The sequence below is a fragment of the Sprattus sprattus genome (assembly GCF_963457725.1).
Source record: "Sprattus sprattus genome assembly, chromosome: 4".
NCBI classification, from domain to species: domain Eukaryota; kingdom Metazoa; phylum Chordata; class Actinopteri; order Clupeiformes; family Clupeidae; genus Sprattus; species Sprattus sprattus.
The window spans coordinates 37719441-37741148 of record NC_137923.1 but is presented as its reverse complement, the minus strand read 5'-3'; the positions used below and the strand labels follow the sequence as shown (position 1 = coordinate 37741148).

Below are 21708 nucleotides of genomic sequence, written 5' to 3'. Positions count from 1 at the left end.
TCTGAATATAATTTTACTTAAAATCTATTCTTGTTACTGTCTTTTACAGCATATCCATTTTATGATCGTCCTTTAATAGACTAGGCGAGAGTGCATACTTTGCAAAGAAAACAAGCTAGCCAGTTGCAGCACACTGCTTCGTTAGCCGAGAGGGCTGTACACAGTTAGCCTGTAGCTAGCCGTAGCATCTGTGTGGATATGACAGGACAGATTATTCGTTTTACCTACGGGTTTGTCTGGTGTAATTATCTTGTTATAACGACAGCGTGGCTACTGTAATTAGAAAGTCTGACTTTACTGTTCTCCCAGATGAACAGTGTTCAGCCACGTTACCAGAGAACCAGCATAAGTTACTCCTAGCAATCCAACCCTGAAAAATGATAGGCAGTTAGCAAGCTAGACAGAAATGCACTGGATACAATGTAGCACCAGGGTATTATTGAGTTCTAGCTTGCTACAAAATAAACATCTCCCTTCAATGAATGAATTGTGTCAAGCGAACGACATAGAGAGTGTGCTTGCGACACTCTGTAATGTCCACGAATTAAAAGACACTTTTTGATAACGGTAGAGTTAAACGTCATTTAACAGTGTATTAGTAAGCACTGTCTTTACAATTTGCTCTTTCTGGGTAGCACCCTGGCTAGTTAGCGTACGTATTCCACTATTAGTACGGTGGATGGGGTCACTTCTGTGATAGGATTGGTAGCTTGCTAGCAGGTTTCATATCCATAAGTCAAGATAATAGCGCTTTGTTGCGATATATTTGCCGATTGTTTACATTTCATCTAGGTGAGGAAAAGTATGATGAAATGGACCTTGATGGATTTCCTTTCTTATTTTGACATTTTTCTTTTATCTTATTTTTTTCCACGGCAAATCAGCACTTGCAACAAAATTACCGTGGCAACCATGATGACACACACGAAGGGAGGATTTTGATCCAAATTATGTGAGCTCCTTTTTTGGGCCGCTATTAAGGTGAGTTACCACGATGGCTATCATGTTGTTATCGAACCATTTTGAAGCACTGTCAATCTTTCGCTGACTCCTCGCCTTTCAGGTGATTGGCCAGTAGTATAATATTTTGTCTGTTCGATTGTTTTCTCTGAAGAGGTAACTGATGGGTCAAGGGAAAGCTTCTAACGGGGAGAGACGGGCATGCTAAGGTCTGGAAATCTCGCATCAAATCTCTAATCGCACGAGGTTATCAAAATGTTTGACGGCGACACCGCTTGTGAAATCATTTGGCAGGTGTAAACAGCAGGGTGATTCCCCGAGTTCTTTCACCTCATTAATAATCGGATAACGGTCTTTGGAAAGTCCATTGAAATAATGATGGTTGTTTCGTTGTGCGTTTGCTATCCTAGCGAGAGTTGAGGTTTAGTTTTTAAAACATAATCTTTTTAAAGCTATTTGTTACCTTTGCCTGTAGAGTTGAAGATTTTTTTTTACTAGTTCTGTGGGTTTCATGTGATAGCCGACTTGCCTACAGAGTCATGTCGATCATCCTCAAATAACCTCATTTTCGGTATACTTCACAGCACGTTCAGATGGCGTGTGTGTTAAGACTTACAAGAGCAAATGAGACTACACTTGTATCTCAAGTCGCTAAATAATATAAGTGAACCTGTCCGGAGACTGCAGGACACCTTTGAACTCTGACCCACAACAACCCACGTGGGCTGTCGCATGTCAGGAAATAACGTATTAACTCGTCGAATGCTCTCTGTAGAATACTCACACTTCGCTGGGAAAAACAGCCTACGTTCTAACTGAATTCAAGATGTTCCACCATTCGTTTTCTTCTGCGTTATGTTGTCATGTGTTTCGAGAAAGAGCTTGGATTACTGAATATGAGCACGTTATGTTTTGAGGTCATATTTTGATAACGTGTGTAGTCTCACTAAACAGTTGTAAAACGTTAATGGGTTTAATATATAAAAGACACGGAGCGGCACAGCTACTACTGTGAGCGCGCAGCTCAGAGATCTTGAGTGTCTCTAGTATAAATTCAGCAGTTATGAACAACGTGTGCAAAAGTGCGGAGTGCGAGGGGAGGGGGCACGCTAAGTTTTTTACTATGTCTACATATTCATCCGCAGCTTTGTCGTACCTCTTCCTCCATCTCTCTTTCTCTCAATCATACGCCCATCATCAATGCGAGCGGATCAGTTACACATAAAGAAAATACCTATAACAATGGTACACAGTTTTTGTTTGGCCCCATGTATTTATCTTACAGAAGAGGGTCTATTGATCAATTGCATTTGTTATTCAATTCCTCTCTGATTTCTCTGTCTTACACGTCTCAAGTTGAGAAAAAGTAGTCATATTAGTGACTGCTATATTGAACAAATAGGACTTGTATACAACATATGGGGTTTATGTCCAACACAGAGAAAGTACTGCTAAAGCAATTGTTGTTTGTTATGCTATGTGAATACCCTGAGGTTAAGGACATTGATTTAAAAACGGACAGAAGCACCCACTCCTGGCCATCTTTAATACATATGAAAACCTTTGAAAGAGCTGAAAGGTAACAGTCTATTCATAAGGAATGTGCACATGAACAAGAACTGAGTGAACGATTCGAGACAGAATGATGAGTCAGATGAAAACCTCTGCTGCTCAAATCTGGTAAGCGTGATAAGACCACATGCAGAGAGAGAGACAGAGCAAGAGAGAAGAGTGCAGAGTGCAACACTCTGACGCCTTAGTGTTGTGCCTCTCTGGGCGTGTGTTTTGCTCGGCCGTGTACAGTGCCGTGCACTGTAGAACAGCACAGAGAGGAAATAGGGGAATGATTGTCACTCAGGGAGGGACGGACAGGGAAAAGCAAGAGGGAGGGAGTGCTGGAGAAAATGTGTTTTCGATTAGAAGGAGCACAGTGACTCGAGTCTGACTGCTGTACTTTCAGCCCTCCGAGAGAGAGAGAGAGAGAGAGAGAAACAGCGGAAAGAGAGGGAGTGTGTGTGTGTGAGAGAGAAAGAAAGAAAGAAAGGGGGATTGATGTAGTGAGGGGAAAAAAGAGGGAGGTGTGAGTAAATGTGGTACATGTGAGTAGGGGAGGGGGGGGGGATTGAAGTGAAATGGGGTGAGTAATTGTAGTAAACATAGAAAAGGGGGCGTGGGGGAAACAGCACAGCACAAACCAGAGTGTGGACCCCTAGCTTATGAGACAGATAGGTTTTGCACTAAATTACTCCCTTTTCCTCAGTAGACTTGGCAGTTGAGACCATTCCCTCTGCCCAGCTGTCACGTAGAATTGTGTGGTTCCCTGGTGTGCCCAGAGCCGTACTAGTGGGCCCGTCTGGTATCATCTTCTGATAAACTGTCCTCTTTACTGTCTCTTTCTTTTTTTTCTCTTTCTTTTATCGCCGTCACAATCTCTCTTGACTTTCCTTTAGTCATTCACTCCATGTATCTCTTCTTTCTTATCTTACTGTCTTACTCACTGTTTCACTTTCTTGGTTTCAGTTTCTCTCTCTGTTTCTCTGTCTGTCCTGCTCTCCCTTGTGCTCTCCGTCTCTCTCTCTCTCCCTCTCTCCCACACTCACTCTCTCCCTTTCGCCCTCTCGCTCTCTCTCCCTCTCTGCCTCCCACGCTGTGATTGGCTGAGCCGGAGGGCTGGGGAAGGCAGCCATATCCGTTGTCTCCCAGTGGGGTTTGCTGTGCTGAGGTCACTGCACTGAACCGCCTGGCGGTGACTTCACTCAGTGAAAGCACCTGCTCTGGGCAAACCCCGCATTAAATCACTCCATACAGCCCAGGAGGACAGAGAGAGCACGAGAGATACAGAGACAGAGAAAGAAAGAGGAAAAAAAGGAGTTTACTTCCCGTTGCACTCCCCCCTCTGTTTTCCCTAAACCCTCCTGGGATGACAATTAGGATCCTTCGTGGACGAAGTGCTGAGCCAATTACCCTCAGCTTGCGCCTCCATCCAGAGCTGATGGGGAGGGTGGAGGTTCATGCCTTAACAGAGCAATGCTTTAACAGCTATGCCGTCCCTTCCCTGCTCCTCACCCCCCAAGCCTGGCTTGCCCACAAACCACTGCTGCACAGCAGCCTTATGGGAGCCTCTTTTCTCAACCCCCACCACAGCATAATATGTAAACCACACAGCCTCTGAGACCTTGGTGTGGGCAGCCAGCCCTGAAAGGACTAGCGCTTATGGATAAAATCCCAGGAAAGAGGGTACGGTGGGAGGGATGTGCTAAGGGCGGCTGGGTGGCCAGTGCTGGGGGGTGGGGGGTTGCTGAAATAATGGTTCCTGTCAAAGCGATTGAGCTGTATTAGGAAATGCCATTTGTGTTTGTGTTAATTCACAGGTAGACAATGCTGTTACATGCTTATAGAAGGCTATCTGACTTTCCACGTTGTAAATCCACATAGTGTTTACTTACTAATGGGCTGAGTACTGCTAGAACAGACTTGTCACAAGGTGAATCCACCAAGGAGAAATGGCACTACGCCTTTCCCTGTGATGTGTTCCCTGTGCGTGTCATGCTAATTTGTGTCAGTTAACTTGTGCAAGGTTACAGTTGTCCTAATGCCTGTGGTGATGTCATCTAGTCTGCTGTGGATTCACCAGACAGATCGCTATGCTCTCAGATCAGCGGGGTGTGACTAATGCGTGGCTCTGTCTTTGCTACCCCCCTCCTTCCCTTCCCTACCTGTCCTTATCTCCTAGATTGAAGGTGAGAGGGCTGGACAGCCAGGAAGGGACAACTGCACCGCTGCCAGAAGAGGATTGCTTTTTCAGATCTCTCTCTTTACCCCCCTCCCCTTCCCCCTCACTCCCCCCTCCCTCCTCCTCCTACCGGACCTCTGCCTCCCTCCCCAGGACCACTCAGAGAACTCTTAACCTGACGGCTACACCCCCTATTTCCCCCACGTAACGCCTCCCCCCCCACCCCCTTCCCCCACCCAGAGCACACATGGATCAGAGGACTCAGGGGGGACCCACCACGCCACCCCCCCTCCCTGCCACAGCTCCCTCGGGTGAGCGAGAGAAGGAGGGAGTAGGTGGGAAAAAGGAGGAAGAGGAGGAGAAGAGAAAGAAGGAACGGGAGGGGGCAAAGTCGGAGCCTGGTGTTGGCACTGAGGGTGCACCAGGTGACCAATCCCAGCCGCAGCCGCAGCAGTCCCCTCAGTTCTCCGTGAAGGAGGCCACCTACTCAGAGGGCAACGTCAAGATGAAGATAGGCCTCCAGGCCAAACGCATGAAGAAGCCCCCCAAGATCCTGGAGAACTACGTGTGCCGACCTGCCTTCCGGGCCACTGTACGACACTCTGGAAGAGGAGGGGGAAGGGGCAGCCGGGGAGCAGGGGCGAACGACACAGCCGCCACCGCCGCCGCCACCGCCACCACCACCACCATCACAGCCAACACCACCACGACTGGTGGCCACACGCAGAGCCCGTCGCATGGGAAAGAGGCGGAGAAGAGTCAGAGCGTCACCACACGACCTGTCCCGCCCCCATCACAGACCCCACCCCCTCAAACCCCACCCACATCCACTAGCCCTATCATTCCAGTCAATGGAAGCCCACCAGCGAAGAGGGTAAGAGGGTCTGAGCTTCAAATATTACTGTTTGCAGGAAGCTGCAAGTTTCAAAAGGCTAATAAGCAGCAATAACACAAAAAATGGCATGCATATATGCATGTAACTAATGTTCTTAAAATACAAAGTTCAAATTGTTTCATATAGTTCAAAACATTGCCCATCTCAACATCTACTAGGAAGAGAGGAAGGTTTCTGCCCCCACACCTCTCCGTCTTTTTGTCTCCCTCATTCTTTTCTCCCCTTCCCTGTGTCCCTTTTGCCCTCTTTTACCCCCCCCCCCCCCCCCGACTGTCCCCGTGTTGGCCCGGCTAAGTGGTATTGAGCTGAATGTCTTTAGCCAGCAGGCAAACTGGGGGATGAGTGGCCAGCAAGCCCCATCAGCGTGCTGGTATTTCAGCGAGACAAACAACACACTTACCGGAATCCTCTTTAGCAGGCACTTTCCCCTTTAGACAAAAACCTGCCCAGGAGAAGCACTTAGCTGGACAGACCAAATTGAATTGAACCTAAGGCAGATTCTTGCCTGTCAACGCAAGGTGTAATTATGGAATAAGAGCACTGCCTAAATGGGTTAATCAGCCTTATTTTGAAAGCATTTAGTTTGTGTCCAGTTCCTCATTAGCTTTTTTCCTGCTTGTGGTAGATTTGAGCAATTTAGACGCCTAATAATATGGAGACTCAAATGTTCCTGAATTGTCCAGAACAAGCTTTCTAAACTTCTCCTTTTCTCTCTCCCTACCGTTCTCTCTCTCTCTCTATCTCTCTCTCTCTACATAGGCTCTCCCGAAACTGGTTAGCAAGTCTGACAGCAAACCCGAGGGGAAGACAGCGGCCTCCATGGAGAGACCCCTAAATCTCCACCGCCCGCTGCCAGACACAAAGTTGCACTCCTCTGCCAAGAAATCTCCCCTAGCCCAGCCGAGCACCCTGCCCACCCCCAGCCCGACTCCTCCAGCACCCCTGGCACCCTCCAATCACGAGCCCAAGATGGAGGGGGTCATGAAGCCTCCCCAGTTTCCGTTCGGAGAGGCTCAGCGGGAGCAGGACAGAGGGGGCGCCCCCGGCTGGGGCTCGTCAACTGTCACAGAGAAGCTAGCGCAGCTCATCGCCACCTGCCCCCCTGCGAAGTGCCCCAAACAGCCCAAAGTGCGTAAGCCTTCCCCCTCGGCCTCGCACAGCAACTCAGTACCCCTCATCTCCAACCTGCAGAGGCCCGAACGGGCCATGGCCAACAGAGCCACCTACTCCAGGATCCAGCACCTGTCCCCTCCCCCACCCGTGTCACGGCCCCCTGGCCGGCCTTACGGCTCCCGCAACAAAGACAGTGTCATGGACAAGCTGACGTCTGCCCCCCGGAAGGAGGATGTCGATGGCGGGGTTAAGGGGAACACCAGCAGCAGTAGCAGCCTCAGCTGCACCTCCACAGCAACCACCGCCACCAAGTCTGCCCTTCCCTATGGCAACAGTCGCTTAGCAACCACTGCTAATGACAACGACAACAACAGCAACAACAGCAGCAACAACTACATCAAGACTCAGTCACGGCTCACGCACAGCTCACCTCACTCTTCCTCCTCACCTACCCTGTCCTCCGCTTCGTTATCAGACCAGAGAACAGGAAGTGGGTCTGCACACATAGGGGCCTCTTCCATGCTGGGTCCTCGACCGAGGCCCAGTCCCTCCCAGACAGAAGAGAACAGTGAGAAAGAAAGAGAGCGAGAGCGGGACTACAAGGACAGAGATTGCCCCAGAGACTTGAGCAAAGGGTCGTCCCCCTCTAGGTTGGGGAAGCCTGAGGCGAAAGAGAGGGGGTTGGCCCTGACCGCCAGAGGCGAGCGCGGGAAAAGCTCCAGCCCAGCCAAACACAGCCCACTCCGGGAGAGTCGGCCTAGCCGGACGGCTAGCCCAGCTGAACCCGGAATGCGCCGGAACACCTCACCCTCCGACCCCTCGGGCAGTCCGCCTCCAACTCTCAGTGACTCGGGCCCTGGTTCCCCTGACTCTCCAGACGAGCAGGACAACAAGCCGCTGAAGAAGCGACGGGGCCGCCGACCACGATGGACGCGCGTGGTGAACCGCTCCCAAAAGGCCGCACAGGAAGCTGCTCTCGGCCAGGCCAAGCCTGGCATGCCTATGTCGGCCCTGGGACCTAATCCGCCTATACGGAGACCTGTTGGACGACCCCCTAACCCTAACAAGGTGACCCCCGCTGTCTCGCAGCTCTTTGGAGCCCCACCAAAAAAGAGAGGGCGCCCCAAGTCCAAGATGCCCCGCCTGGATGCTCCAGCTCGAGGGAGACCCCCTCTCAAGTTAGCCACCTCCAAGGTTTTCTCCATCCTCAAGTCCAAAGAAGAACAGGACCCACCGGTATTGCACCCTGAGGTGGACCTGAACCCCCCCAAGCCAATGCCGCGAAAGCGAGGACGCCCCAAGCGCCTGCCCCCTACGCTGCCCCAGGAAGGGCAGCCCCCCACGTTAGCGCCAGAGCAAGGCGACTCCACCGACAAAGCCTTCCGCAGCAAGGGCAACGGCCAGCTCATCATGAAGTCTATCATTGGGAAGATCAACAAGATGAAGACGGTGAAGCGAAAGCGACTCCTGAGCCAGATCCTGCTGGGGTCTGGAGTTGGGGCAGATGGGGAGAGCAGGGGGCCTGCAACCAGTGCGCCCACCCCGGTGGCAGCAGCCACCCAGTCTCTGTCGTCCCTGGCTGCCACGTTCGGAGGCAAATTGGGGCCCCAGATCAATGTCAGCAAGAAGGGCACCATATACATGGGCAAGAGAAGGGGTCGTAAGCCCAAAGCATCAGCTAACTCTCCTGCGGGGGCCCCGACGCCCCCTCCGGAGCCTTTCCTGTCCCCCAACACGTCTTCCCCACACCACCCACACGCCTCCCAGTCTCTTCAGGGTCAGCAGCACCACCACCAGCTTCCCCCAACTGATGTCTTCCCCTCCCCGTCTCTCTCGCAGTCCAGCGGAGGCCAGAGTCCCATCAGCGATGCCAGTTTCGTTGAGCCTGGCTCAGTGCACTGCACCCACTGCAGCCACTCACATCACGGCCACCACTCCTTCCCCTTCGCGCCGCCGACCTTCTCCGCCCCCTCACCGCGCTCGCTGGGGCCAATGGGCAGCTCTGGCTCGGCCTCTGCCTCCCAGAAGAAGTCTTGCCGCGGCTACCACCATCACCACCACCACTACCGGACGCACTACCACTACAGGAAGCTGTCGCCACCGCGGCCCCTGCTTCCCACCTCCCCTGCTCCTCTCAGTGAGCTGAAGGAGGCCACGCCATCTCCGGTCAGTGAGTCCCACAGCGAGGAGACGGTACCTAGCGACAGCGGTATTGGCACCGACAACAACAGCACTTCCGACCGTGGCGAGAAGGCAGGAGGGGCAGGACTTGGTGTGGGCGGAATGCCCCAGGGCGTTGCCAGTGGCCTTCTCCTGCCAGGGGTCATGGGGTCGGCTGTGGGCTTAGGGCCCGGACTCAGCCCACGGGGCAGGAAGAGACACGCCTCTTCCGTACTGATTGACCGCCCCTCTCCTTCCCCCTCTCCTCTGGGGGCACGGCCATCCCCCGACCCCCGGCGGGCGCACCCTGCTGCCGGTCCGGCTTCAGCACTGGCCGGGCACAAGGAGAAGCACAAGCACAAGTGCAAGCGACGGGGACACGCGTGTCCGGCCTACGACAAGCTGAAGCGGCAGAAGCGCAAGCGCAAGAAGAAGTACCTGCAGCTGCGCTCGCGTCGCCAGGACCCCGACTTCCTGGCCGAGCTGGACGAGATCTGTGTGGGTCTGAACGACATCCGCATCTCCCACCGTACGCCCGCCATGCGCCTAGGCAGCAGCCTGGCACTAGGCGCCAGTGCAGGGGGCACGGGTAGGGGTGCGAACCTGGCGGGAGGCCGCAGCAGCAGCAGTGCCAACCCGCCGCCCCACCACTACTTGCACAGAGACCTGTTGCCCACCATCTTCAGGATCAACTTCAGTGGGTACTACTCGCCCCACCCAGCCTATCCCTGCGACTCTCTGCACTATGTCCGCAAGCCTGACCTCAAGAAAAAGCGAGGCAGGCCACCCAAGCTGCGTGAGTCCATGTCCGAGATGCCCTTCGTCCCTGGGCTTGGCTTCCCCCTGTCAAGTGGGGGCTTCTACCACCCCTCTTACAGCGTCCCCTACTCCTCCGGACCCCTGGGGTTGGGCTATTATCGTGGTTACCCCCCGGCTAGCGCCCTCTACCCCCACCCTCACCACCAGTCCCCCCACTCAGCTCCCTCTCACCACCCACACCACTCACCCTCCTTCCCACCCCCACCTCCACCCTCCTACATGCACCACCACCCCTCGCACCTGCTGCTCAACCCCTCCAAATTTCACAAGAAGAAACACAAGCTGCTGCGCCAGGAGTACCTGGGCGGGGGGCGCTCCCCGGTCCTCTACCCCCCCATGGCCCCCGAGCTGTCCTTTGGCTGGCACCACAAACACAAGCACCGGCACAAGCACCGCGAGCGCTGTGCCACTGACGACCAGCTGGAGCACGGCAGCGCTGAGAGAGGAGAGCGTGGGGAAAGGGGTGAGAGAGGAGAGAGAGCAGGAGGAGCTGGAGCAGGAGGAGGAGGAGGAGGAGGAGGAGGAGGAGGAGGAGGAGATGGTGTTGGTCTGGGCAGAGGAGAGAGAGGGGGTGCAGGGGCTATGGAGGCCCTACAGCACTGTCGGTTTGGGAGAGACGGGTCGGCGGACAGTGCCGGCAAGCAGACGTCTGCAGTAGCCGCGGCTTCGGCTAACTCCCCTTCATCCTCCTCCTCCTCCTCGGCCGAGCGCTACAAGCGAAAGGAAGCGTCAGCGTCGTGCCTGGGCCCCTCACGCCTGGCCCTTGGCAGCAGAGGCCACGCATCTGCTGACTCCTGGTTCCGAGTGGGCTCCTCGGAGGCAGACTATGCCAAACTGTCACACCACTCCGCCTCTGGCCAGCCTGCCTTCCCTGACGGACACTCCGCTGAGCCAATCGGCTGCTCAGACAGTGAGGAGGACGAGGGCCTCTCCCCGGCGGAGGAAGAGTCGAGCGCACAGCACACAAACCTGTTTGCCTCTGCACTCACGCGGAGCTCGCTGCGACCGGGCCGTGGCCGGAGGCCTGCCTCCTCGGACAGCAGCAACCTCTCGCGATTGGACAGATCCCTCCGGAAGGACCAGTCCACCTCGGCGGAGAGGAGAGAGACAGGTGAGTTGCCCCAGCCTGTCTGTCCCCAGCCTGTCTGTGTGGATGAAACTACCAGAGATGAAGAGGCATCTTTACCGACATAGTGGTAGTCTCACAAATCCAGACTCTCAGTGTAAAGTCTGGTAGCCGTGGCTGCTTAATGAGGCTGAGAATGGAAGAGTCATGTTGAAAACCTACTGACAAAAGACTGCTGTTATTTTGCATGAAGTGTATGCTTGGCCAATTCTGAAATGAAATTTCTTGATCAAAACACTCATCACTGTTGCGTAGTTTGCTAACAAGTGCTAACAGACTTGAATGAAAGTTGCAAGTGCGCAGATTCTTTATGTTTGTTTTTGTGGATAGACAACGACAGGTACTAACATTTGGTTATCTTAGTGGAAATATTAATATCAGACGGTCTCTGCCAGTTTGTTGGCTAGCCATCTGAAGATGGGTGTAATGTAGTTGTAGAACTAGGAGAAAAAAGCAGACAATATGAGCTCATGTACTGTGGAGACACATGCAGGTGGTAAGCAGTCTTGTGTGCCTGTGTGCCCTGCTTGCCTTTTCTTTGCTGTAGCTGTGCCTCTTCTTTGCCTGTGCCTGTGCCTCTGTCTGTGCTGTGTTTCCCTTTTGCTTGTGCTGGGCTTTTGATGTATGTATTGTATGCGTGCTGTGCCTCTACTTCATTGCTGTGGGCTTTGCCTCCATGTGCTCACAGGTGTCTCTTAGCGTGCCTGTCTGCTAATCTCCTCCTGCTATCCCACAAATCCCACCAGCTTGGCTGAATGGCAATAAAAGAGACTTTTAAACTTGGAGTTTGTGACGTGCTTGTCTCTCTCTCTCTGCCGTGTGTGTGTGTGTGTGGGTGTGTGTTGTGGCTGAGTCCTGTGTCCTTTGATATATCTGTCCCTCTGCTCCACCTGTGTGTTGCTTCTGCTTTCCCCTTTCCTGTGAGACTGCTGTGGCTAGTGGGGAATCACAATATATTGTGCGATATATTGCGATTTCTACTTAGTTTTGCTAAAATGTTTACAATGTGAATTAAAATGTCAAACAACAACAATAAAAAAATTAAAATCATTATAAACAATAACTTAAAGACATTGAGATAAAGAATATGTTTGCAGTGCCCCATAGCAGACTGTTAAGGACATGTGTTTCTTTAAAAGCCTATCGGTATGTCCAATATGTATGTAGAATACCAGTAATTCATGGATAAAAAGATATTTGGCATCGGACATTATTCAGCACTATTTGTAGCAAAATATCACAGTACTCAACTTAATCAATTTGTCCCCCTCTGCTAGCCTTGGTGTGTCGTAGCATGTCTGTGTTAGTGCTTCTGTGCTGTGCTGTGAGGCCTGTGTACACTGCTTCTCAAGTTTGGAAGCACATACTTACAGTGTATTCAATAAATGCATTCTGATACATTCAATACCAACAATACATTCAACAAATGTAAAACTAGTTTTTGTGACATATAGGCCTGTACAATTGCGACATGCAATCCATGTACATAATTTGTGAACAAGCTTTGAAGTTGTACATGCAGGAAATTATAGACGACTTTGATAGTAATTGTTACACTAATGGAATTCATTTTATAGAATCCATTCAAGCACCATTTGTAGCAGCTTTAGTAGTTTAAGGAGTAAACTGAATAATTGTACCTGGTCATACCAAACATTCTAGAAATGTAAAATAATGTAGCATAAACTTCTTTCTGATGACGATGCATTTTGTTATTTTACTGAATAAAAACAACAGAAAAAGTGATTCCAAACTTTTGAGAGGTAGTGTTTGTCCTCTGATGCCATGTTTGTGTGTGTGTGTGTGTGTGTGCCGTGTGTCTGTGTGTGTTACTTTGTCCTTCAGTCATATGCCACTGCTGTATTACTACTGTATGTTACTACTACTACTGGGTGTTTACACAGTTGTGTGTGTGAGTGTGTGTGTTTGTGCGTAGGACTGCTGCTGTTGTTACAGTAATTGCCTTTGTTCTCCGTCTCTGTGCTTCTCCACTGCTGGGTGTCTTCAGTTTCTCCGCTGTCCCTCTGCCGTGTCCATACACCATATGGCACTCTGTGTGATTTTGTGACTGAATGCAAATGTCTCGGACTGCTTAGAGTTGGCCCCATTTCAGCTTGACATTGTGAAGGAGAGAGAGGGAGAGCAAGAGAGAGAGAGAGGGGAGAGAATTAATGCGCCAAACGTGTTGTCACACTCCAAATATAGCTGCTCTTGCAGCGTGTCCTGCGGAGTTCTGTGTCGACGTCCAATGGCATGTGGCATGTGCCCGACACACGGTCCAGCCCCACTGTGGAGGTGGCAGCAGCAGCAGTGGCAGTGGTGTTACCGTCTCCTCGGCTACGTACAGGTGCGATGCCGGTTTACTCTAGCTGAATTAGGTTAGGTGAATCCCCCACAGAGACTTCTCCACAGTCTCCCCTGGATTGATGTGGACATGGCATAGAGCAGCGAAGCACTTTGTAAATAGCTGCCTTAAGAGAAATGCTTCTGCAGCAGCAACGACTGCATAATGAAGTGGAGGGATCTTAAAGCAGGAAGAGGCTTCCAGAGCTCTGAGTTTGAAGGGCGTAAAACTCCTGCTATCTCTGTCTCTCTCAGGCTGATCCTGACACATAGTGCTCTATAACAAAGTCTGATTTAAGCTTGGCATATAGGCTTTTCTCTCTCTCTCTCGCCCCGTACGCACACAGACAGAGACACACACACACATACACACACATATTTTGACTTCACTCACTGAATATTGCTAAGCAGGTAAAATAGAGGGCTTTGTGCAACGATCCCCTGCCTTCCAGGCATTGCACTATGCTTTTAGATGGATTAGGGCTGTTTGTGTCTATGTATACGTGTTTGTGTCTATATATATATATGTGTGTGTGTGCGTGTGTGAGTGAGAGACAGGGAAGGGTCTCTGGACTGTCTGTGTAGCGTGGTGTGAACCCAGTCAGGTTAATCCAGGCTTAGAGCCCAGGACACGGGGTCGTCCAATGGTCAGCCAACGACAGCTCTGTGACACTGCTTACAGCCATGCTGCGGCTCACTACCATGCACGCACACACATACACAAACACACACACGCAAACACACACTCACACACACTCACACACACACGCAAACACACACACACGTGCGCAAACACACACACACACACACACACACACTAAACACTAAACCAATACTCCCATACATCCACACTCTGACACACACACGCACGCACACGCAAACACACACACACGCAACACAAACACACGCAAACACACACACACACACACACACACGCAATTACACACACACACACTAAAACACTAAAACACTACCCCCATACATCCACACTCTGACACACACACGCAGACGCAAACACACACACAGAGAACACTACCCCATACCTCCACACCTCTGACCCACACACACACATGTACACACTCATAGACATTACACTCATACCATAACACTATATAACGCGAATCACCATCCTCTTCCTCTCCCAGCCCTCTATTGACCAGTCTCTTCACAGCCCTCTGGCTATGCAACTTACATACAGCATAAACAGGTCGCCAGTTTCCTAGTTCTATGTCCACATTCTACTACTACGCTGAAGGATCCGATTTAGCCTTTTGATTTGGATACCTTTCAGTGATGTAATGAGGGAGTGAATGTGTTTTAGACTGGTAATTTATTAAGTGGTAATAGATGGATTATAGGGAATAAGTACAGTAACAGGACTCATGGGTTAGTCTGTTTACTTCCTGTGCTAAAGTTAATTGTGAATGGGATTGGCTGTTCTGTAGTAGCCTCAGACGTTCGGGTCACCAGACTTATTCTCATAGTCACAACAGTTTATTGTCGTAACTGAGCTCACCAACCGCCACTCTCTGGACCTCACTCCTGCTCACAGCTACATTGTCATCCATCATTGCTGTTGCCCCCCCCCGCCACAATGTACCCTTGCTACTTGTCCTCACATCTTCACACTAATTCTAATAATTACACACAACTACACACTTTGCACTGATATATCTACATACCAAGTATTCACCATACTGTATGTATAGTGTGAAGTCTTATGTCTATGGTTCCCCCATTCATGGCTCCCACTGTGGAGATATTCTGCTCAGGGATAAGTGTTGTGGACGGAGATCAGAGGCAAACAGCACGTCTGAAGTGAGTGTGTGGCTCCACTGAGCAGTAAGTCACACACACATAATTAAAATGTCCTGCTGAAGGTGAATCCTGCTCTACTGCTGACGTACTGCTCGAGGTCTGCTGCACAAGGCTGGAGGAATTAGGTTACTCTCTTTTTTTCCTTACGTAGTCATTAGGCATGGTGGAGTGTCCTCTTTCTCTCCGTCCCTTACCCCTCTCTTTGTAGAGCAGTGTGTCGTCTTTCCCCCACATGCATTGTCACTCTCTGTCTCTCTCTATCCAACATTTATTTGTCTGCTTCTTTCTGTTAGACTTTTTTTTCTTTTTCTCTTTTTCTGGCAATCTCTCTCAGCCTTTGTTTTTTTTTGTCTCCAGTTCTTTTACCCTGGTGCTCACCAGTTTCGTTTGTCTTCTCTCTCTCCCTTTCACTGTTCCTGGCAATCTCTCTTATCCTTCCCCGTCTTGTGCTTTGTCTCTGTTTCAGGAGGGATGCAGACTCGCGGTGCAAACCCCTCAGACTGCATGGACTCCGGCCCGTTGTCCCGCCACCACCTCCACCATCATCACCACCACCACCAGCAGCAGCCCTCGCTCCACCCTTCCCTCTCCCACCCCCACTCATCTTCCTCCAATCGCTCCGTCGGCCTGCCCACCGCCTCAAGCTGCTACCCCACCACCGCCAGCGCCTCCTCCCCACCTCGCCACACCTCCTCCACCCAGCGGGGGGCACCACCCACTTCACCGCCACCCCCGCCCAAAAACAACCTGCACCACGTCAACAAGATCCTGCGTGCCAAGAAGCTGCAGCGACAAGCGCGCACCGGAAACAACATGGTGAAGAAGCGTGGGCCCGGGCGCCCCCGGAAGTACCCGCTACCCTCACCACCCCCCTCGCCCCCCCAGGCCCCTGGCCCAGACTTGGCCAGGCAGCGGGACTGGGAGAGGGGGTGCTGGGAGGGGGACACGGTGTCGGACGCCATTGAGTCAGTGGTGCAGGGACAGAAACGGAGGGGTCGCAAGAGAAAGCGCTGGGAAGGAGAGAGGGACGAGGAGGAGGGGGAAGAAGAAGAGGAAGCATCGGCAGGACTAGCCCGGCAGGAGAGATGCGGAGAGGAGGAGGAGGAGGAGGAAGGGGAGGAGGAGGAAGAGGAAGAGCGTACGGCAGGAAGGGAGGAAGAGGCAGGGGCCAGGCAACGAGCAGGAGGAGAAAAAGGCTGGCTCACCCAGGAAGAGATGCACTGTTTTCGCAGGTGAGCACAGCAGCACCAGTCAGCCATCCCTCACGTTGTTCCCCCCACCTTTCCACCTCCTCTCCTGTTATCTACTCTTGTCTCTGCTCAATTCTTCTCATAGCTAAAACTCTACTCTACCCTTCAACATCTCAAGTGGATGATGTTGATGAATCATGGGCTACTTTTTGATGAGCAAACATGACAGATTTTCTTTATTATACCTTGCTCCACTATTTTTTTTTTGTCATAGCCAAAAACCTAATAAAAAAAACTAAACACTAGCTCCCCTTAATTTCTCTTCTTCTGGCAAAGTTGACAGTAAAGTTGCCCAGTAATATTTCCCAGAAAGCTGCCCCATGTTTCACCAGCCTCAGAGAACCTTGGGCCCTGTTCACACGTGGCATTAACAAGCGTCTCCACATGCATCTCGAGTGACCACCTGTGATTGGATGTAACTTCCCTGCTCTTTATGCAATAAACACGTCCATCATTTACGTTTGCAAAGAATAAAGGCAGGAGGGGACAGTCTCCCCCCCCCCCCCCTCTTCATCCTCTGTGCCCCCTCGCTTTTTTTATAAATAAAACTTAACTCAATTTCAAAATGATATGGAAACATATCCCTAGTATTTTATTTGGACTCTGCCATGCATAATAACATATCAATGAAGCCTGAAGCCTGAGCTGGGCAAAGAGCATGTTGAGGTTCACTGAAAAGATGATACGAGAATCGTTTAGACACAATATTATTATCTTCCAGCTAAAAATCGATCTTTGCACTGCACTAATCTTTATATAGGCTATCTACATTTCTGTTTAATCAATAAAAGCTGGTGTTGTGATTCTCTGATATTCAAGCACTCTGATGATGATGTGAAATCTGGATTAGAGTTAAGTTAGTTATTTTCTTCTCTTGAAACTACTGATGTGCTGATGAGCTTAAACTGGCTCTTTAGCTATGGTTAGTAGTTCATTTTTCTCTGACAAGCAAGCTCATCTTAGAAGAGAACAGTGGGAGCACCTGTTGAAGCAGTGGTTTGTGAACAAGTTAGCTAGGTCGCATCAACTAGCAAAGTAAGAGAACAGGTTTTTGGGTACCACAAGGTAACACTGTCTTGTTATTGTTGATAATATTGAATTGTCTTTTGAGAAGAGTAAATGGACTTCATCAGCTGAACAGTGATGGGGGAAAAACTCATTATTTGCCACTAGAAAATCTTGATGTTTGCCAGATAGTACATCCAACTGGCCTGAGGGAAGAAAGGGGGTAAGTTGAATTCCCATGGACATTCGGCCAAGTTTGAAATAGAGTTTACGCACTGGTTATTTATCTCTATATTATGCGCTTTTAGTGTATTTCCATGGACTTTTCGAAGTTTTCAGACGTCGGGGCCAAAGACAGCTTTTATTACACACCTCGCTTACGCAGAGGATGTCAGTTGAGTAGACAGCCCTTCAGTGTGGCCAGGACACATTTGCTTAAACATTGCTAAAAGATTATGTCCATTTGTGGCCCAGGCCACCATCCAAATCAGTCTCACTGCGTCCTCAATGCGTTTTGGGTGCATTAACTGCTGTTCTTAGAGCTGTCCACTTGTGACCGGATCACCCAAGATGCACGTTAATGCCAGGTGTGAACAGGGCCTTGTTGTGGGGCTCAGAGTGCCACATTTGTCACCCGCACTCACAATGAGCTGTTTGTCTGACAGCGCACTGGAGAGGAAACCTGAAGGCCAGGCCTCGGCGGAAGGCTCCGCCCCTGCACCTGTCCCTGTCCCTGTCCCCGCCCCTGCCCCCGCCCCAGTAGAACAGGCCACACCCACCGCCCCCGTGCCCACTCCACGGGAGAAGAGAGCCTCCAGACCACCCAAGAAGAAGTTCCAGAAGGCGGGGCTTTATTCTGATGTGTACAAAACTGAAGAGTAAGTTTCCCAATAAAAACATATGAGGGATTGCAGGAATTCTTTATGGCTTGCATGATCTACTACATATACATATACTATCTATTACATACTCATTATACAGTAAACATATACATTAGACATTAAAGGTTAAAGTTTGATTGCATAAAGATTTAACAACAAACTTAAAGGTGGGGTGTGTAGGATTGTGGAGGTGTCTACAAAAGTCATAACTTGCCATTCAAGTGACTGATAACAACTTCAACACATGACCACCACCCTGAAAACCCATGACTACTACCACCCCATATAAACACACTCACTCCCATTAAAACCAGCCTTTTGTGAGCGAGATGACACTGACATTCATGTAATTGCCTTCTCCCTCTCATAGTTTGCTCTCATAGATTGATTTTATAGTCCTAACTCGAGGCTTTATCTTGACCTCATGGCACGCCTTTCAACGACCTCAGCACACACTTACTACCACTCCACATACAGTCCCAATGCATTCACAGCTAGAGAGATGAACCCATGCACTGATATGGTGGCACTGATAGTGATCTAACGGCCTCCTTTCTCCTCCAACATCAGTCCACGCAGTCAGCTACTGCAGCTGAAGAAGGAGAAGCTGGAGTACATTCCAGGAGAACATGAATATGGCCTTTTCCCTGCGCCTATCCACGTCGGTAAGCCAACACACACAGACACACACGTCACACACACAGACTTACACTCTCTAAGAGAGCACATTTACTGATAAAAAAGAGTTATTGAACTGATAGTTGACACCTCCCTGTCTCTCTCTTTCTGCTCCTTCCTGTCTCGTTGCAGGGAAGTACCTGAGACTTAAGCGCATTGACTTCCAGTTGCCTTACGACATCCTGTGGCTGTGGAAACACGATCAGGTGAGCTCCACTGAGACACTCAGATAAGTGGTCAACACACTCTCTTTCACACACACACACACACACACACACACACACACACACACACACACACACACTCTCTCTCTTTCACACACACACTCTCTCTCACACAGATACACACACACTCACACTCTCTCTCTTTGTCTCAGACACACAAACATGTATACTCCTGAGGACAGGTTGTTTATCACTGCTGTCATTCTCTCCCTCAGCTTTATAAGCGACCTGATGTCCCACTCTACAAGAAGATCAGATCCAGTGAGTATGGCTCTGTTTCCATGCTCTGTGTCTGAACTTCTGAGTTCTGTCTGAGTGTGGGTACTTCTATATGTCTGTGTACAAAACCAATGCTTTTAAGCCTGATGTGTCGTGTTCCACGTGTTCAATATGTGTGTGTTTTCATGTTCATGTCTATATGTTTCTCTCCCCTGTCATTCAGTCATGTATGTGTGTGTGTGTGTATGTCTACTTTGTTCTCTGTGTGTTGTGTGTGTGTGTGTGTGTGTGTGTGTGTGTGTGTGTGTGTGTGTGTGTGTGTGTGTGTGTGTGTGTGTGTGTGTGTGTGTGTGTGTGTGTGTGTTGCTTGTGTGTGTGTACATGTTCAACACTCTGATGTGTTCCCCCTGTTCGCTGCAGATGTGTACGTGGACGTGAAGCCTGTGTCGGGGTACGAGAACACCATGTGTAACTGCCGCGCCCCATTAGACAGCGCTGAGAAGGGCTGCCAGGACGACTGCCTGAACAGGTACAAACCCCAGCTCCCTCTGTGCTCCTCCTCCCTGCTCCCTCTGTGCTCCTCCTCCCTGCTCCCTCTGTGCTCCTCCCGGCTCCCTCCGTGCACCTCGTCCCTGCTCCCTCTGTGCTCCTCCTCCCTGCTCCCTCTGTGCTCCGTCCTGCTCCCCCTGTGCTCCTCTGAGCTCCTCCTGCGCTCCTCTGTGCTCCTCCTCCCTGCTCCCTCTGAGCTCCTCCTCCCTGCTCCTCCTCCCTGCTCCCTCTGTGCTCCTCTGAGCTCCTCCTCCCTGCTCCCTCTGAGCTCCTCCTCCCTGCTCCCTCCGTGCTCCTCTGAGCTCCTCCTCCCTGCTCCCTCTGAGCTCCTCCTCCCTGCTCCCTCTGTGCTCCTCTGAGCTCCTCCTCCCGGCTCCCTCTGTGCTCCTCTGAGCTCCTCTTCCCTGCTCCCCCTGTGCTCCTCCTCCCTGTTCCCTCTGTGCTCCTCCTCCCTGCTCCCCATGGACTCTCAACAACTCCTCTGTCAGTGCTGCCCGTGCCAGCCCTCCACCACTCCTCCTGTCTGCACTGGAATGTTTGTCAGTAAATATAAGCACAAATAGCCTTTGTGCTGATTTCCTCCTCGTCATACTCTCTCCTTATTTCCTCCTCGTCATACTCTCTCCTTATTTCCTCCTCGTCATACTCTCTCCTTATTTCCTCCTCGTCCCAGGATCTCCTTATTTCCTCCTCGTTATACTCTCTCCTTATTTCCTCCTCGTCCCATGCTCTCCTTATTTCCTCCTCGTCATACTCTCTCCTTATTTCCTCCTCGTCATACCCTCTCCTTATTTCCTCCTCGTCATACTCTCTCCTTATTTCCTCCTCGTCATACTCTCTCCTTGTTATCTCTCTTATTAGTTTTTTTCTTCTCCATATCGTTTACCTATTTTACGTGCCTTCCTCTTTTTTTCCTCATTCTTTCAATCTTTTCATCCCTCCTGCCATCCTCTTCCACATTTTAACTTGTTTTCAATTCATCCTTCAACCCTTTTGCCACTACACCTCTCACTCTTTCTCCCTGCTCTTCCCTCTGCTCTGTCACTCCTAGCCGTTATTCTGCCACCCTTCTTTTCTTTCTATTTCGTATGCCGTTTATTCTTCACCTCTTCCACTATCACCCATTCTTTATTACTCTTCTCTTCCTGTATTACTCTTAAAGAGGACCTATTATGCGTTTCCGGGTTTTCCCTTTCCTTTAGTGTGTTATATTGCTTTTTGTGCATGTTAATGGTCTTCAAAGTACACACCATAGGGAGTAACTCTCACAGAAACCACTTTTTTTCAGCTGCCTGAAACGCGCCCTTTTCTATTCTAGCCCTTTTTCCTTATTACAGGATGACACAATCTCTTAACACATTCCTTATTGCCCACCTAGCTGACCAATCAAAGCATACTGGGCTCATTTGGAGGGGGCGGCTTAAAGACACAGGAGCTCTAACAGAGTGGACAAAGAGAAAAATGAACATTGAAAATTAGCGTAATAGGCCCTCTTTAAGCACTCCCTCCACCCTCTTGTTTTTTCCCCTCTAGCCATCTCGCACATCAGTCATCCACAATCTCTCTTTCCCTAAACATCACTCACTAAATCTCTCCTTCTCCTTCTCCTTCTCCTTCCCCCTCTCCGTCTTTTCCTCCTCAGGATGATCTTTGCAGAGTGTTCCCCGAGCACGTGCCCGTGCAGGGACAAGTGTGACAACCAGCACATCCAGCGGCACGACTGGGTGCAGTGCCTAGAGCGCTTCCGCGCCGAGGGCAAGGGCTGGGGCATCCGCACCAAAGAGACGCTGAGCGCCGGACAGTTCATCATCGAGTACCTGGGCGAGGTGGTCAGTGAGCACGAGTTCAGGTGCGTGGACGGGAAACAGACAACACTCACTCAGACCCAGGCACTTGCGAAATCATCCTCATCTTTTGTGTGTGGGTGTATGTGTG

At 50.6% G+C, this 21708-nt stretch overlaps 1 protein-coding gene across 1 annotated transcript in view; it reads left to right on the top strand.

Annotated features, from left to right (window-relative positions):
* The window catches only part of ash1l (ash1 (absent, small, or homeotic)-like), a 36484-nt gene that overhangs the window by 270 nt on the left and 14506 nt on the right, over window positions 1-21708 (top strand). The window contains exons 2-11 of the mRNA XM_080836679.1: window positions 885-981; window positions 4694-5567; window positions 6348-10791; window positions 15434-16199; window positions 17888-18100; window positions 18674-18768; window positions 18914-18987; window positions 19221-19266; window positions 19645-19753; window positions 21416-21622. Of these exons, the coding sequence (XP_080692805.1) occupies window positions 4941-5567; window positions 6348-10791; window positions 15434-16199; window positions 17888-18100; window positions 18674-18768; window positions 18914-18987; window positions 19221-19266; window positions 19645-19753; window positions 21416-21622 (6581 nt within the window). The 5' untranslated portion in view covers window positions 885-981; window positions 4694-4940. The remainder of the gene's footprint in view (window positions 1-884; window positions 982-4693; window positions 5568-6347; window positions 10792-15433; window positions 16200-17887; window positions 18101-18673; window positions 18769-18913; window positions 18988-19220; window positions 19267-19644; window positions 19754-21415; window positions 21623-21708) is intronic.